We start from the raw sequence: 15,176 nt of genomic DNA, 5'->3' as shown, positions 1-15,176 counted from the left end.
ACTTGCTTCTCAGCTCTCATTCTTGTGTCTATGTGCTGAAGGGCTGGGCTGAGCGCACAGATCCAGGAATGTTGCTTTTTGCATCTGGAAGTTGTGCAGGTGTTGCTCATCATCCCAAACCTGCTTTATGATGCAATCCCACCAGTCAGGGCTTGCTTCTCAGGCCCAGAGGTGGCACTCCACTGCCTGGTGCTGCTCCATGAATGCTCCCTACAGCCTTGAATTGGTTTTCACTGTGTCCCTTAGCAGTCTGTCCTGAAAGAAATCATGTGCCCAGTGTTGTGGTACTGCCTGAGGCTCTGCAAATACCAGAGGATTACTCAGCCTCTGCAACTTTCATGACAATAGTGCAGAGCTGTGTGGGTTCCATGCTTCACTCAGAGATGGCTGACAAGTGTGTGGTGGGGGAGATATAGCTATCTCATAGAGCTGGAAGGGACCCTGAAAGGTCATCGAGTCCAGCCCCCAGCATTCACTAGCAGGGCCAAGTACTAATTTTACCCCAGTTCCCTAAGTGGCCCCCTCAAGGATTGAACTCACAACCCTGGGTTTAGCAGGCCAATGCTCAAACCATTGAGCTATCCATCCCTTTCTCCCTCCTAAGGGAGGGTTTAAAAGGGCAAAAATTATGGACTATGGATGGCATTATCAAGTGGAGAAAGTTACATGATGGGAAATTGACCCCTACCTCCCAGAATGACTCATTTCTACTCCATACACATTGCAAAAATCCTCCAAAAGGTATTGCCCCAGAGAGTGGTGCATGGCATGCTGGGATATCTACCCAGGGTGTGCCGCACATTGCATTGACACAAGTACTCCTGGTTTGTATGCAAATTGCTGATGCCAGCAACCAAATGTGCACATGTGCCAGTGATATAATAGCTGTGATGGCATTATGCCAGCGTAACTTGCATCAATTTAGTGTATACATAGCCCCAGTTTTGCTACTGGTTTGCCTTATGACCTTGCATAAGTCACTCACCAGTTCTCTGCCTGTTTCTTACTCGTACAACAGATGTGGAACGAGGCTAGCAATGTTTGTAACCAAGATCCTTGGCTGCAAGATGCTATAAGTGCCAAATATTATGTATCATCATTTTCACTTTAGCCTTTGGCAAAATGGAGATGTGAGAGTCCTTTACATAAGAGGGTTGTTGTGAAGCTTGTGTAATGCAGCTATACAGAGCAACTTCATATCTTCTGGTCAATAGTAGCTTTGAAAGTACAAGCCGTTAGTATAGGGCTGCCTAGGTGTTTCTGAGGGCCCACAGGTATCACAACTTCAGTACCTCATAGGGTTGGTCTGGAAATGAAAAGATCCTTTTGGGCCACCTGGAAAATCATAGATTTCAAATGATCTAGGCTGGAGCAGAAGAGTTCTATGCATAGCACTACAAGATACGTGTCCTGGGTCCACTGCAGTCCCCAGAGCAGATACTTCTGCCTGCAAATTCTTCGCCTAGGGATTGAGCAGCTGCAGAAGGATGGGTTGCACCTGCAGAACTGTGCTGCAGATAAAGTTATGAGAGGACAGTGTCCGCGGGCTGAAGTGGGTTATGTAGGGGCCCACTTGTGTGGAAAGCCACTGTGGGCTATGGGAAAGTCTCTCTCTTGATAGTCCTTCCTAATCCTACTAGATATGAATTATTCTAACTTTGACTCATGATCTGTGACTGCAGCCAGGGAATAAAAGATCTGTCTATTGTCAGAAGTCCTATGTGTTGCAACCTTATTACGTTCCTCTGGGAACTACACCACTTCCTAAAGGTACATCTTTGTTCCTTTCCTCTCCCCAATATCCTTATCCACTCTCCAGCTGGAGGAGACTCCTTACTCCTAACACATTGTTAACATTTTAGGGTGTTTAGCCAGGCTCTTTATCCAAACAGATGTGCATTGTGAGGGCAGGGAATGTTGACTGTTAAGTATGAGATGCTCCTTTCTTCCTCGGTCCCTGTAACATAGATCACTGATTGTTTTAAGTTTTAAAAGTTAGCAGGAGAAAGATGCTTTATTACAGGTATTATTTTTTTTAATCCCTGCAGAAAGGAGATGTGGAGACTTGCCACTAGATGTCAGTAAAATGCTGAGATTAGCCACTTGTTGCATTGTCAGCCTCCTATTTTAGGCAGGAAAATAGTGTGGTAGATTTGATCAACATCTTAACAGTGACCTTTAAAACACACAGACAGCAAGGAAATATTGCCATGATGTTGGCTGTCTCTCTGTACCTGGTTGGCATCTTTCTGGTAGGAAGCGGTTATCATGGTTTCTGTCCAGTGAACATGTCTGGAAGAACTCATTTAGCATTTTATGACAATAACAGATCCAGGTCCCTTCTGCATTTGCCAGTCATTCATCAGGTGTATTTACTCCCTGAGGATCCCGTCCTTAAATTTGGATGTGAAAGTGAAAGGCAGTAGCAGAAAGGCTGTGCTAGAACCTGGGAAAAGAACATCAAATAAGGGTGTATTTCTGGGGTTGCAGAGCTATTGGAGGGACACACAAAGAGACTGCTGTCCTTCGATGGTGGGTGTTCACATGGCCCCCATCACCACGTAGTAACACCAGGGGTACAACGTCAATCACATGATGATGCTGTCCCTTGACCCTTAAGGGCCCACCCACCTGTCACCGTAAGACCCACCCCCCCTGGGGTATTGCCTCCAGGGCTGAGATGGACACATGATTGGATGCAAGGTGTCATGTTACCCCTCGAAGAACTTCCCTCACTGAGCTCTACCAATTGGAGTGGGTTTCAGCCCCCAGAGTGGATCCCAAGAGTGGATCCAGCCAAACAGGAACTTCCAGGGCGGGGTGACCCATCTGAGAGCTCCTCCCACCATCCTCTACCAATCGGAGAAAGTTTCCGCCCTATAGGACTGCCCCAGGAGGGGATTTGACCAAATAGGGCACGTGCCAGGGTGACCCCCTGTCCCCCCGAAGTTCTCATGGGGGTGGTGAATGAGTCAATGTTTCCTCTGTGTTTCCATGATTTCTGAAAAAGGTGTTCTTGAAATGAGATGGACTCTTCCATGCAGCATTGGGACTTCTGGGGCAGTGCTGATGGCTGGCCAGCTGTCGAGCTCCAGAGATCGTGGGGTTCCGGCCTAGACCCTTGTACTACACCTTTTCTGATTGGTACACATTTCCCTTCTGGGATGGCCTAAGGGGGTGAAACCTTTGCCAATTGGTAAAGGGCTGTGAGGGGAGTTCTCAGTCGCACAATGCTCTCATGGGCAGGTCATTCCTCCCTGGTACCTGCCCTGTTTGGGGCTGAAACCAACTCTAACTGATAGAGGGTGATGGGAGGAGTTCTCAGAGGAGTCTCATACCACCCCTGGCTTCCAGTCATGCATCTATCTTGGCCCTGGAACTAATACCCCAGGGGGTGGGGTCTTATGATGACAGGTGGGTGGGGCCTTAGGATTCAAGGGATGGGGTCAACAGGTCATTAATGTTATACCCCTTGTCCTACTCACAGTACATGAGCATCTCACAATCTTTAATGTAGTTATCTTTACAACACCCTTATTGTGCCCATTTTACAGATGGGGAACTAAGGCCCAGAGGTCCAAACCCTCAAAGGTATTTATGTGCCTAACTCCCATTGAAATGAATGGAAATAGGTGCCTAATTACCTTTGCGGTTCTGGGGCAGCAATACTAGGTGACTAGCCCAAGGTCACACAGGAAGTTTGTGGCAGAGTGGGGAATTGAACCTATGTCTCCGAAGCCCCAGCTTGCTACTGGATCATCCTCCCTGTCTGCTGACGGACAGGATGGGGACACCTCCGATGGTTTTGATGCTGATGTGGGGACCAAGAACTGACCTTGGCTTTCCCACATGCCTATCTAAAGACTTATCATACTTTTGTGACAGAGCAAGCGAGAAACCGTATATGTAATGAGAAACCGTCAACACCTCTCTGATGGGGTGTACAGACCCCATTGCTGGACTGGCAGGGAAATGGTTAACTAACTCCCTTTCCCTTAGAAGAACCACAGCTGTCTGTGCTCAGTGTAGACAAATTCAGGAGAGAGTAGAAACAGCTGTAGGAGATCAAAGGTCTGGCTGCCTTCCCTATACTCTGGCTGATCAATCAGATGCAGGGGGACAGGGGAAAGGAAAGGAGCAGTGTGAAGAGAAGTCAAACACTATAGGACTCTGTGGGCCTGAAAATGGGGAAGCTGGTAGGAGCAATTGCTGTTACTTTGTTTTATTTCTTGGAATTTGCAGAGGTGAGCCATGTATTTCTGTGTAAGAGCGAGTAGGGAGCCAGGAAGTGGTGCATGTAAGTCATGTGCTGCTTTGAAAGGATTAACCCTAGGAAGTGTTGCTGGGATGAGTAACCCTGATAGCGGAGGTTTGGCTGAGGCTTGCCACATGTTTCTTTGGGAGGCTCTTTGTTTCTTAAAGAGCTGGGGCTTTATTAGCCCACTTCTTGAACTGGCTGGTGATAAAACCTGCCCTCCCCAGTCTGGGGAGCCCCGAGACAGGGCATCAATTGATCTTTGCCCCTTCCCATATAGACCCCTTACTGCCACATCCCCTTGCTATGTTTTCTCCTCTCAGGATAAAGAACCCCTGGTGGCTTGAAATCTTTGCAACCTTCCATTTTAGCTTATGGGGGTGGAAAGAGCACGAGTTGTAGGGGATGGTTTCATTGCCTTGCCTGCAAGCCTGTTAGGCAAACGTTTTCAGCACATTCCGATGTAAAATCATTAGTAGTCAGATGTGGGGAAAGGTGCTTGAGTAAGGAGTTGGAGCTTACAGTTAAAAACACATTTTGAAACAATTAAAAAATGACATTCAAAATTACACCTTCCTATAATTCTCTGAGAGTGTTCATGAAAGCCAGCTAGCTGAAGGGGAGAGCAGCTGGTAGTTCTTGAGTGTTTGTGTGTGGTAGTGGAAGTTTCAACAAGGAATGAAAATCAGGTTGGAATATTTTTAATAAACCTGCTGCCTATTAATTTCATGTAATAGCCTCTAGTCTTTGCGTTTAGGGGTCGAAACACAAGAACTAGGGGTCACCAAATGAAATTAATAGGCAGCAGATTTAAAACAAACAAAAGGAAGTATTTCTTCAAACAATGCACAGTCAACCTATGGAACTCCTTGCCAGAGGATGTAGTAAAGGTCAAGTCTATAACAGGGTTCAAAAAAGAACTAGATAAGTTCATAGAGCATAGGTCCATCAATGGCTATTAGCCAGGATGGGCAGGGATGGTGTCCCTAGCCTCTGTTTGCCAGAAGCTGGGAATGGGCAATGGGATGGGTTACCTGATGTTCACCTGTTCTATTCATTCCCTCTGGGGCACCTGGCATTGGCCACTTTCGGAAGACAGGATACTGGGCTAGATGGACCTTTGGTCTGACTCAGTATGGGCGTTCTTATGTTCCCCAAGTATTTCTGAGGCAGAGAGATGTGCAGAAGAGTAGAGGGAGGAAAGTTACTCTATGTGCCAGGTCCTTCAGGGAGCTAGTTCCTCTCTCCGCCCCCAGTCTGTAATAACACCCAGCTCTTACATAGCACTTTTGCATTAGTAGATCTCAAAGTGCTTTACAAAGGAGGTCAGTGTCACGATCCCCATTTTACAGATGGGTAAACTGAGGCACAGAGAGGGGATGTGTCTTGCCTGGGCTCACACAGCAGATCAGTGGCAGAGCCAAGACTAGACCCCAGCTCTTCTGAGTACCAGTCCAGTGCTCTACCCACACTACTCTCTAGCACTCCTAGCTCTCAGCCTGGAGTCTGATTCTATACCAGAAGTGAATTGTAGGCAGGTACTTAATTCAAAGGGAACTTTAAATGGTTGAGAGGCCTTCCAGCACTTCCCAAATCAGGGTATCTGCTAGAACCAAAACCCTGAAGTTCTTGTTCTGAACTAAGCTTCTTGGCCCATCTACATTCCTAATACCTGCCCACTTGTGAATAGATTAACTCACCGTGCCAGTTTCCCAATTAGTAATATGTGGCTAATTCTGCTGCCTCCAAGAGATGCTGACATTTACTTACACGTTCAAGGTGCTGAACAAATGCTAAGTGCTCATTATGTCTGGACTTGGCATCCACTGTCTGCCTGCAGGCAACTGCATGGGCAGCTCTGCCAGCCTGGGAGGAATCAAATGCAGCAAGATGCCTGTGCTACATTAAACCTGCAGACATCACTCGGAGCTGCCTGCCTGCTCAATGTCACAGCTCTATTTTTTGGCTCTGGCAGGCAAACTGCTGAGGTGGTCCCTAGGCTGGTGTTCTGTTTACTTTAATCTAGTGACATTTTATGCAGTTTACTGGACTGGAACTTGACATGTGGATTCTATTCCTGCCTTTAGGACTGGCTGCCTGCGTGACCTTGGAGAAGTCACTTAGTCTTTCACTGCCTCAGTTTCCCCTCTGTGCAATGGGGATAATCCTTCCTTTGTGTCTCTTGTCTGTTTAGCAAAGACGGTTTTTGAGGGGAGGACTGTTCTAGTGTGTTTATACAGCACCTTGCACAATGCAGCCTTGATTGCTGTTGGGGCCTTTGTCCACCACTGTAATTCTAATAATTATTAGAGTTTGTACATTTCTGCTAAAGCAAATCTGGGAAGTTTACAGATCTGCAGGATTTAAAAACAACCAAAACATTTATGAAATCATATTAGCCTTGTTTATGCAATTGGGTGTAATATACTGCTTAGGCACTTAACAAAAGATACAGCTTACATTGTTTCAGCTACTCAGTCAAACCAACTGAACTAGCTAAGTAGGATGTACTGAAACACATGCTGAGTAGCTAAAGGGATTCTTTCAGAGTCGCCAGCCCAAACTGCATGCAAGAAGGAGACTCTTAGAGACTGTAGCTGACAGGGTTTGACCCCCTCTGTTGTGGAGAAGACAAGCAAAGGGCCATTGGAGGTGCCCATTCTCCACATGTCTCCCAATTGTAATGATTCTGTAGTTGTCATGGGGTGGACTGGCACTTTTAGGAGGGAACTGGTCCAGCCCTCCCAATGGGGCCTGGTAGAGGACAGCCGGTCACTATGAAGAGAAGGCAAATGAGGAGAGGAAGCTGTGGCAGAGGCTGCAGAGTGCAGGAGGTTCCTGCAGGAGATCCTGGGCCAGAGGGTTGGGGTCTGTGAGCATGTGGAAAAACTGCCGGTAGAAATGCCTAGGAGTTTCTGCAGAGAGAGAGAGCAGGAGACGACTCCAGGTACGCAGGCCGGAGAGTGGCTGATCAGAAGAGAGATGGGAGTGTTTAAAGGAGCTCAGAGCAGAGCGTGGGAAGCACTGAAAAGCTATGCTCACCTTGGGAACTCGAAGACAGAGGGAGGGGCTCTGCCCACTGTGAGACTGGGGCAGAGGAGACTGTATTTTCAGTTATTTTATGTTAATAAACCAGATGTTATCGGGGGCATTGCTATTAGATGCAAGCCCTTGTGGAGTTACTGACGCGCCTGAATGAGGAGAAAGATGAGGCAGGGGGCTACAGAGCCATGCCAGGCCACAAAGGGGCACTTCAGAGGCAGCTGACCCTGTTACAGTAGCATAGAAACATTTTAATGTTAAAGGTCTGAAAAACAAAATCTCCTCCTCAAAGTTTACCTCTTTGGATAAGAATAAACATTTGCTGCTGCTGCTGGACAGCTGAGGCTGCGTGATCCCTTTATGCAGTCAGTTCAAATACTTGTACCATAAGCATACTCAGTGTTTTAATTTACAAAGCAAGTGACCTTCACTGATGGGGGCTGTCGGGTAAATGTTAATATAACTAGAATCTGAAACAAATCTGATAAAAGGTTAATTACACACAAGGAAAAACCAGGCAATGTAATAGCTACAACATAGCGGATAGCTTTCAGCAATCACTGACAATCACTGTCATCGATACACTAAGGTTAAATTCAGGGGCCTTGAAGGAGCTGTTGTGTGGAAAGCGGGGACAGGCAGAACTGAGCTTGAGCCTATGTGGCATATTTCCTTTGTATTGGCTTTAAAACTGCTGCCTTTAACATTTCTTCACATCGTCAAATTGGGAGCATGGTAGGATGGTAAATCGGCCCTTTCTTTACCTCACAAACTCTAGTGTGCAAAGGAGGCATAATAAATAGTTAAGGGGGGGGGTCAATCTTCATTGGGAGGTGTAGTTTTGTCAGTGGTGGAGGTGGCTTGGACTGGGAAGAGTGAGGTGTTGAGGGGAAGTTTTAAAGGGACAGTTAATACTTTTTGTCTGTTTGTTACCGATACATGTGATTTCTCCCCCCTCCCCACTGGTTTTGGGGTGATGCTGTAGTGTAAACAAGGTGGCAGATGGCGTGTCAGTCTGCCCGGGACACAATGTAGATCACAGAACCAAGAGAGAAAAGAGGAATGCTGCAGGAATTGTTAAACAAATAGGTTTATTTCTGCCCCATAAATAATATGGTCTGAAACCTCAGTTTCATAATTCATAATTGCTCACATGAATAATACACAGTTACAGTACAGTACAAGCCAGAATCCCCAGCCCTGACTGGGGGCATCCTAGTGCTGGGTGTTGTACAAACATAAGACATTTCTTGCCCCAAAGAGCTTAGAATAAGACTATGTCAGCGCTACGGTGCTGCAGCTGTGCTGCTGTAGTGTAGACATTTCCTACAGCGATGGAAGGAGGGCTTCTGTTGCTTAGTTAATCCACCTCTTCTTTGGACCTAGATGCATCTACAATGGGTCAACCTAACTACGTCATGCAGCATGGGAAGTTTTTCACAGCCTTGAGTGATGTAGATAGGTTGACCCAAGCTTTAGGCCTAACAAAAACAGAGGCCAATAGGTCTTGATGGGTCAGAGATTAAACTCTGATCTAAAATGTGTATTTTGAAACTTTCTAATAAGTGGAGGGTTTAGAAGCATGAGCGAGGATGGGAGAGGTTACATCCCATCCATGTTCCATCTGGGGATTTAAGAATAGGTACAATAGCACCAAAATAATTATGCACCAGTCAGATGACAGCTTAAGGCAACAATATCCAAATGATGAAGTAAAACTTGTATGGCACATTGACATGAAACTATTTCTAAAGGTGTTTTCAAAACTCAGTGTAACAATCTAATGTCCTGATGCTGAGATCTCTGAGGAATTCATTGCAGGATTGGGGCTACCTTTGCATATTTCACAGAAAGAAATTCGTTTATGAGTTCTTACATTCATAGCAAAACAAAGTGAATTGGCCTTGAAAGTCTCCATGGCTTGGCTTGGCTTTCTATAGCCTATTGTATCTGTAGATATGAAACTGGCAGCGTGGGCAATAGTGGTCTACGTCCTTGAACCTTTTCATGAAGAGAGGGATGAGGCAGCATCCCATATTGCATCTAGAGCAGAATGGGATATAAGAAATGTACAGAAAGGTGTTAACCAACATGTTAGGGCTTATTTCTCATCTTGCTGCTGACTTCAGGTCACTCTCTACTTTCAGCATGAGCGTTTCAGTTTTGATAGCTTCATCGGGCACTTCTACTCTGGCTCTTCTATTGGTACAAAGAGCATTTTTGTCTCAGTGGTATGGACGTAAAACACTTTGCAGAGAGAATATTCTCTAGCTAGTGTGAGGAACGCTCCTGGGAGAATGTGGTTTTGAAGCATTCCACCAGGAGATAATCTGGTTGGCATGATGCAGGCTGCCCTGGCCTGTGATAATGGGAACAGCTCAACATGAAAGAGGCTTAAAGTGGGTGCAGTGTTTACTGTTGGGGTAGAGGTTACATGGCCCTTGCTTAGATGCTCACAGGAGTTATCATGTGACCTCAAGCAAGCTTGGAGATATTACCCACTATTCTGGGAGCTGCATGAGAACATGCTGAGATATTATGTGGTTCAGAAATGTTGACAGGAAGGTGGACAGGGCTCTACAAATTCTGTTTGGCTAATGAGGAGGTAACAACATAATTTAAATTCAGCTATGACTTGCATCCCACACAACCACACTGAGTACATCCTAATAAGATCATACAGTGTATATGGGACTGCACTCACACTGGTCACTGGAGAGTCCGTACCAATCTAGGAAGAGAGGGACTTAGCTATGCAGCCATTAGCAGCTAAGCCCCTGCTATAACTGTATATTGGGGTAGAAATAACCTTTTAAACATTGTGCTATAAAGAATTTCCAAAATAAACTCAATGCTCACCCAACACAGCACATGGCGGCGACTAGGAGGAAAGTCAGTCTACCCATTCTGTAGACAATCTCTGTGGTAATGGGTTGGCGACAGCTTGGACATATTGTTCCTGCTGGCTTGCTTGTAAAGATTCCTGCTACAATGATTGGCGGCTGAGACACCACATAGATTGTTTCTAGGAAGAAATGAGAAGTAAAATGAGATTCAGAACAGAACCATTATGCTTCACTGATATCTTCCCTTGCCACTTCCCCCCGTTCATTTTTATAGCTGCATATGAATAAGACCAATCTCATCTGCCTGTTTTGTTCAAAATCTGTTAAAGGTTTAACCTTGGTTGAGTCCAAACTGACTGAAGTTTGCTTGGCATCTTCTTGTTCAGAGTGACACATGGAGAGGTGTGAATCCATGCATCCAGAGTGGGGTTTGCTCATGGGAGTGGCTTGTGTGGAAAAGAGGTGACAGGGACAGAGTCGTGTAGGGTTTCCCTGTAACTTTTAGGGAACGAGTTCTCCTCCTAGACCCACCTGGATCAAAGTCCCCCCTCTCCCATTGTAAAATCTACAGCAGTTGTTCTGAAGGCCTGGGTTCATGTGCCAGAGCTCTGGGCACCTTCAGGAACAAGCATTCCCAGAACTTACCAGCAGGGGCTGATGATTCATGGCATGAATACGGCGGAGCAGAAGGGCAACAACAGTCCTCTGTAATAAGAAAAATGGAATAAAACCATACAATGGTGCACAAGCCACTTCCTCCTAAACACCCATTTGGAATCTTGAACAGTAGCTGCTTGGAGAGGTGTCGCTGTACTGTAGCTCACAAGAGTCCTATCATGGCTAGAATGTAATGCAAGATATGGAACCCATTACAACCTGAGTGAAGCCACTTGGGGCCAGTTTGATTAATAGATTGTAAGACCAGAAGGGACCATTGTATCTAGTCTCATCTGGTAGCAAAGCATAAGCCAGAGAACCTCCCCCAGTAATTTCACTATCACTTCTGTTTGAGCTATAGCCTAGCTTTTAGAAAGGCATCCAATTGTGATTTAAAGACTTCAAGTGATGGAAAATCCACCATATCCCTAGCTAAGTTGTCCCAGGGGTTAATCACCGGTACTGCTTAAAAAGTGTGTGCTTCATTCCTAGTCTGAATTTGTCTCACTTCAGCTTTCAACCATTGGACCTCGTTGTGCCTTTAAAGAGCCGCCTACTATTGGAAATCTCTCCCGCAGGTAAGTACTTGTAGATCATGACCAAATCATCCCCTGTTTGAGGAGAACTCAGCCTCAGCAGACCTACCACTCAGAACCATACAAGAGTACAAAGCAATTGGACTGTCCACCTGTAGGTTTCCTGGCTCAGTTTAACTGATGATTTATTGGACCAAATACTGGCCAGCCTTCCTACGACTAGTGCAACGAGGGGCGGTTACTATCCCTGTGCTGCTTCTTGTTTCCATCACTTCCACCAGGTAAGGTATGTAGGTCCACAGGCATAGTCTGTCATATCTTGTGGCTCTCTGATCCCTAGCCGGCCCATTGGCTGCACTGGTCCTGCTCAGGAGCAAGGTCCTGCTCTGGCCAACAAGCATTAGCCTCCCTGGGACTAGCCTGCCACAATACTGAACAGCAGTACTGGGGAGAGGGAAGGAAGGAGGAGTAGAAAGAGCACAGGGTTTTCGAACACCATCTAGCATAAGGACATATGGCCACGCCTGGGCTGCCGCTGAGAAGCAGACAGCACAGTTCAGGATGGGGAATACAAAGGTGTGCAAAGCTGACCTTTGCATTTCCCTGATCCCGGGCCAGCTGTGCACTGGGCTGCTCCCCAGGGGTCGGGACAGGAGCCACCGTGGTTGTTCTATGCCACCGGAAGGTTCCTCCACACTGAGGTGATCCTACTGAAGCCAGATATGCCAGCTCTAGGGCCAATCTCTGCTCATGGGGTGGCATAAAGCAGCTGCAGCACAGAATTTGGGGCAAAGCCTCAGGGCTGCGCAGAGGATTCAGGGGCCCTGGGGCAGGGCTGGGTCTTCAGCAGCAATTCAGCAGCGGGTCCCACTCGGAGGGAAGGACCCACCGCAGAATTGCCACCGAAGAATGAAGTGGCGGCGCTAAAGCAGCCTAAGTGCCGCCGATCATGGCTCCCGCCCCCCATACGCTGCTTGCGGTGCTTGCACTCACTGAGCAGCACTCCGAGGCTTCGGCGGGTCCTTCACTCGCTCCGAGTCTTCCACTGCACTGAAGGACCCGCCGCCGAAGACTCAGAGCGAGTGAAGGGCCCGCCACCAAAGTGCCGCCGAAAACCCGGAGCGGCTCACTGGGCCCCCGTGGGGCCCGGGGCAAATTGCCCCACTTGCCCCACCTCAGGCGGTCCTGCAAAGCCTGTCTAGTCTAAGGTTGTGATTCAATTTTCCTGTAAGTGTCCTGCACCCCTTCTGTGGCCACCCGGCGCTGAATCAGCCACTCGACGGCCCGCGCTTTGATGATGGGAATGATGCTAGGAAATGTCACTGAACCTACTGCCAGAATCCTCCATATCCTCGTGTGGGAGGGGAGTTCAAGTCCCTGACTGGCAGAATGTCATTGAGCTGTGGAAAGAGCTTACAGGGGCTATAGATTCTGTAGTGAGCTGTGCCTATGCTGATCACGCCATAACAGTGACTAGACCAGGAGAATAAGGATGTGATCTAAAAGGCTTTTGGGCTTCGTTGGTAAGCACAGTGTGTTGGAGGAAAGCATGAAGCATGTTCCAGCTACAGAGGGGACAGAAAAGTAGAAGGGAGCTTCAGCAAACTGTCTTCTGAATAAAACCAAACCTGATCTATCCAGCTCCCTCACCACTCCTTCTACATACACCTTCAGCTGAGCAGGGACTTAGGGCTTACCTACACAGGACTTTACTGTGCAGCAAGACAGGGTGTGAATCTACAGTGCACTAGCTTGCTGCGCAGTAATGTCTGTTGTTAACATCCCTGTCTGGCCTGCCAGCCTTCTCTGCTCCTGCCCCAACTCAGGACCCTGTATTATGCTCCAATGTGCAGAGGCCTGCGGGATACATAATACCCAATATGTCTATGTTCCTGCACAGTTTGTCAGGAAGATGCCACACTAGGACCCAGGACTGAAGCCCCTGGGGGTCTCCAGTTAATCCTCATTCCCTTTGCTGCTGGCCTCTCCTGACAGCCATTGCATTGAAAAGACAGCACTTCAAGAGGGAATGCCTTCTCTCTGAGGCAGCACTGAGAGTGTATTATTCCAAGGTATACAATCCAGCAGCAAAACTGCTAATCTAGGGCAGGGAACTCTGGGCAGCAGGAGATGTTGAGAAAAGGTCAGTCAAGTGGCACATCATGTTACAATCCAGAGAAGACACTGGGTTTGATATAATGGGCATAGGCACCTCCTATCACCCAGGACATCGCAGAATTAGGCCTTTTGTGAGTTAGGTTCATTCCACAGTGGGAGCCGTCCATTAGCACTTACAGCATTAGCCATCAAGAACACTTTCTGAAACTTCCACAACCAAGCCCACCTACCTTGTGGTGCATAGGGCTCTGGGTTAGTTTCAAACACGGTCATAGGAATCATTACCTCTCTCTTCTCGCAAGGCATCTCTCCAGGTTGCCTAGAAATGGTAGCACAAAGGAAAATTCAACCACAAGTAACCGTCAGCCCTCAGTGCTCAGTTAAGGACTTTCCATGGTAAGCCTGCTCCCAGAATTCACAGTCCTGGCTCTTTGAACTTGCATTGAGATAAAAGACTAGAATGGCCTTAAGATGATAGCTTCTTTATATGAGAAACTCCACTAAACTCCCATTATATTTGATGATGATGATGATGGAGACAATACACTCTTAATTTTAAAGGGAATTTTGGAGCCTACATGGTGACAAAACAGGCAAGATTGTATGTTCAGAGCACAGGGCTGGGTGCTAGCAATGCCTGAGTTCTAATCCCCATTATGACACTTATAACCCTGTAGCACGGGCCCAGGCACCTAATCTCTCTGCCTCTGTTTCCCAATCTCTAAAATAAGAACAATATGCACTTACCTACCTCACAGGGATGTTGTCAGAATTAATCAGTGAATGTTTGTAAAGTGTTCTTGGAGGGAAACTCTCATTATTATTTATAATAAAGAGCTGTTTGTTTTCATTAACTCTGCAATGAAACTGAGCCTGATTCACCAAATGAGTCATGATCAAGTATGTACATTCCAACTTCAAAATTCTAAGAAAGAAATACACTGTGTTCCTGTTCAATATTGGGTTTCTTTAGAATGCGAATGGATTACAGCTAGTGTGAGTTATAGAATTCTTATAGGAAACTTCATGGAGTGAAGCTGTGTCATTAGAGCTGCTCATTTGATAAGTGAGAAAATTCTCTCTGAAATCACCTCTAATGTCATTTGCTGAAAAGATGAAAGGGAGAGAGAAATAACTGATATTTTTTGTAAGAACTAAAACAAAATCTCCCCATAGCATGTTACTTTAAAAAATCCACTGAGCTGTTGCTTGTCAAAACCTAGAAGAAAATCTAATGTGTCACTGGAACAAAAAGTTTCCCTTCTCAGCAAATGTTGTGTTGAACTATCAGCCCTTTCGAGAGGGTTAATTTAAGGTGCACATTTTTAACTGTGGGTGTAATTAGTCACTGGAACAAATTACCAAGGGATGTGGTTAATTCTCCATCACTTGGATTTTTTAACTCGTGGTTGGATGTCTGTCTTGTTTTGTTTTAAGGATGCTGTAGTCAAACCACCCGTTGTTGGGCTAATGGCAGCAATCACTGGGCGAAATCCCTGGCCTGTTCTGTGCAGGAGCTCGGACTAAGGTGATCGTAATAGATTCTTCTGGCTCTAGAACAGTTCCCTGTCGCTGTGCAAATTTTCAGTTCTTTTTCGCAGTGAGCAGTTACACCCAACATGCTGCATTATTACATTAATCAATTTAATGTTTTCCATTGGACCAAGTGATGAGCACTTCTTGCAAGCTTTTGAAATTTGCTCTTGGAAAAAAGTAGTTTTC

General features: G+C 46.4%; 1 protein-coding gene across 1 annotated transcript; it reads right to left on the bottom strand.

Moving 5' to 3' along the window:
• Positions 1–8,512: 8,512 nt before the first annotated feature.
• Positions 8,513–13,833, bottom strand: LOC123343637 (cell death-inducing p53-target protein 1-like). Its single transcript, XM_044978861.1, has 4 exons — positions 13,685–13,833; positions 10,789–10,848; positions 10,157–10,322; positions 8,513–9,340 (listed from the first exon to the last, which is right to left on the bottom strand). Exons 1-4 carry the CDS (start codon positions 13,758–13,760, stop codon positions 9,232–9,234), a joined length of 411 nt encoding a protein of 136 aa, XP_044834796.1. The 5' UTR covers positions 13,761–13,833; the 3' UTR covers positions 8,513–9,231.
• Between the last annotated feature and the right edge of the window lie 1,343 nt (positions 13,834–15,176).

This window comes from Mauremys mutica, chromosome 11 (assembly GCF_020497125.1).
Source record: "Mauremys mutica isolate MM-2020 ecotype Southern chromosome 11, ASM2049712v1, whole genome shotgun sequence".
NCBI lineage: Eukaryota > Metazoa > Chordata > Testudines > Geoemydidae > Mauremys > Mauremys mutica.
Note: the sequence above shows the minus strand (reverse complement) of the source record. Positions and strands in the feature narration are given on the sequence as shown.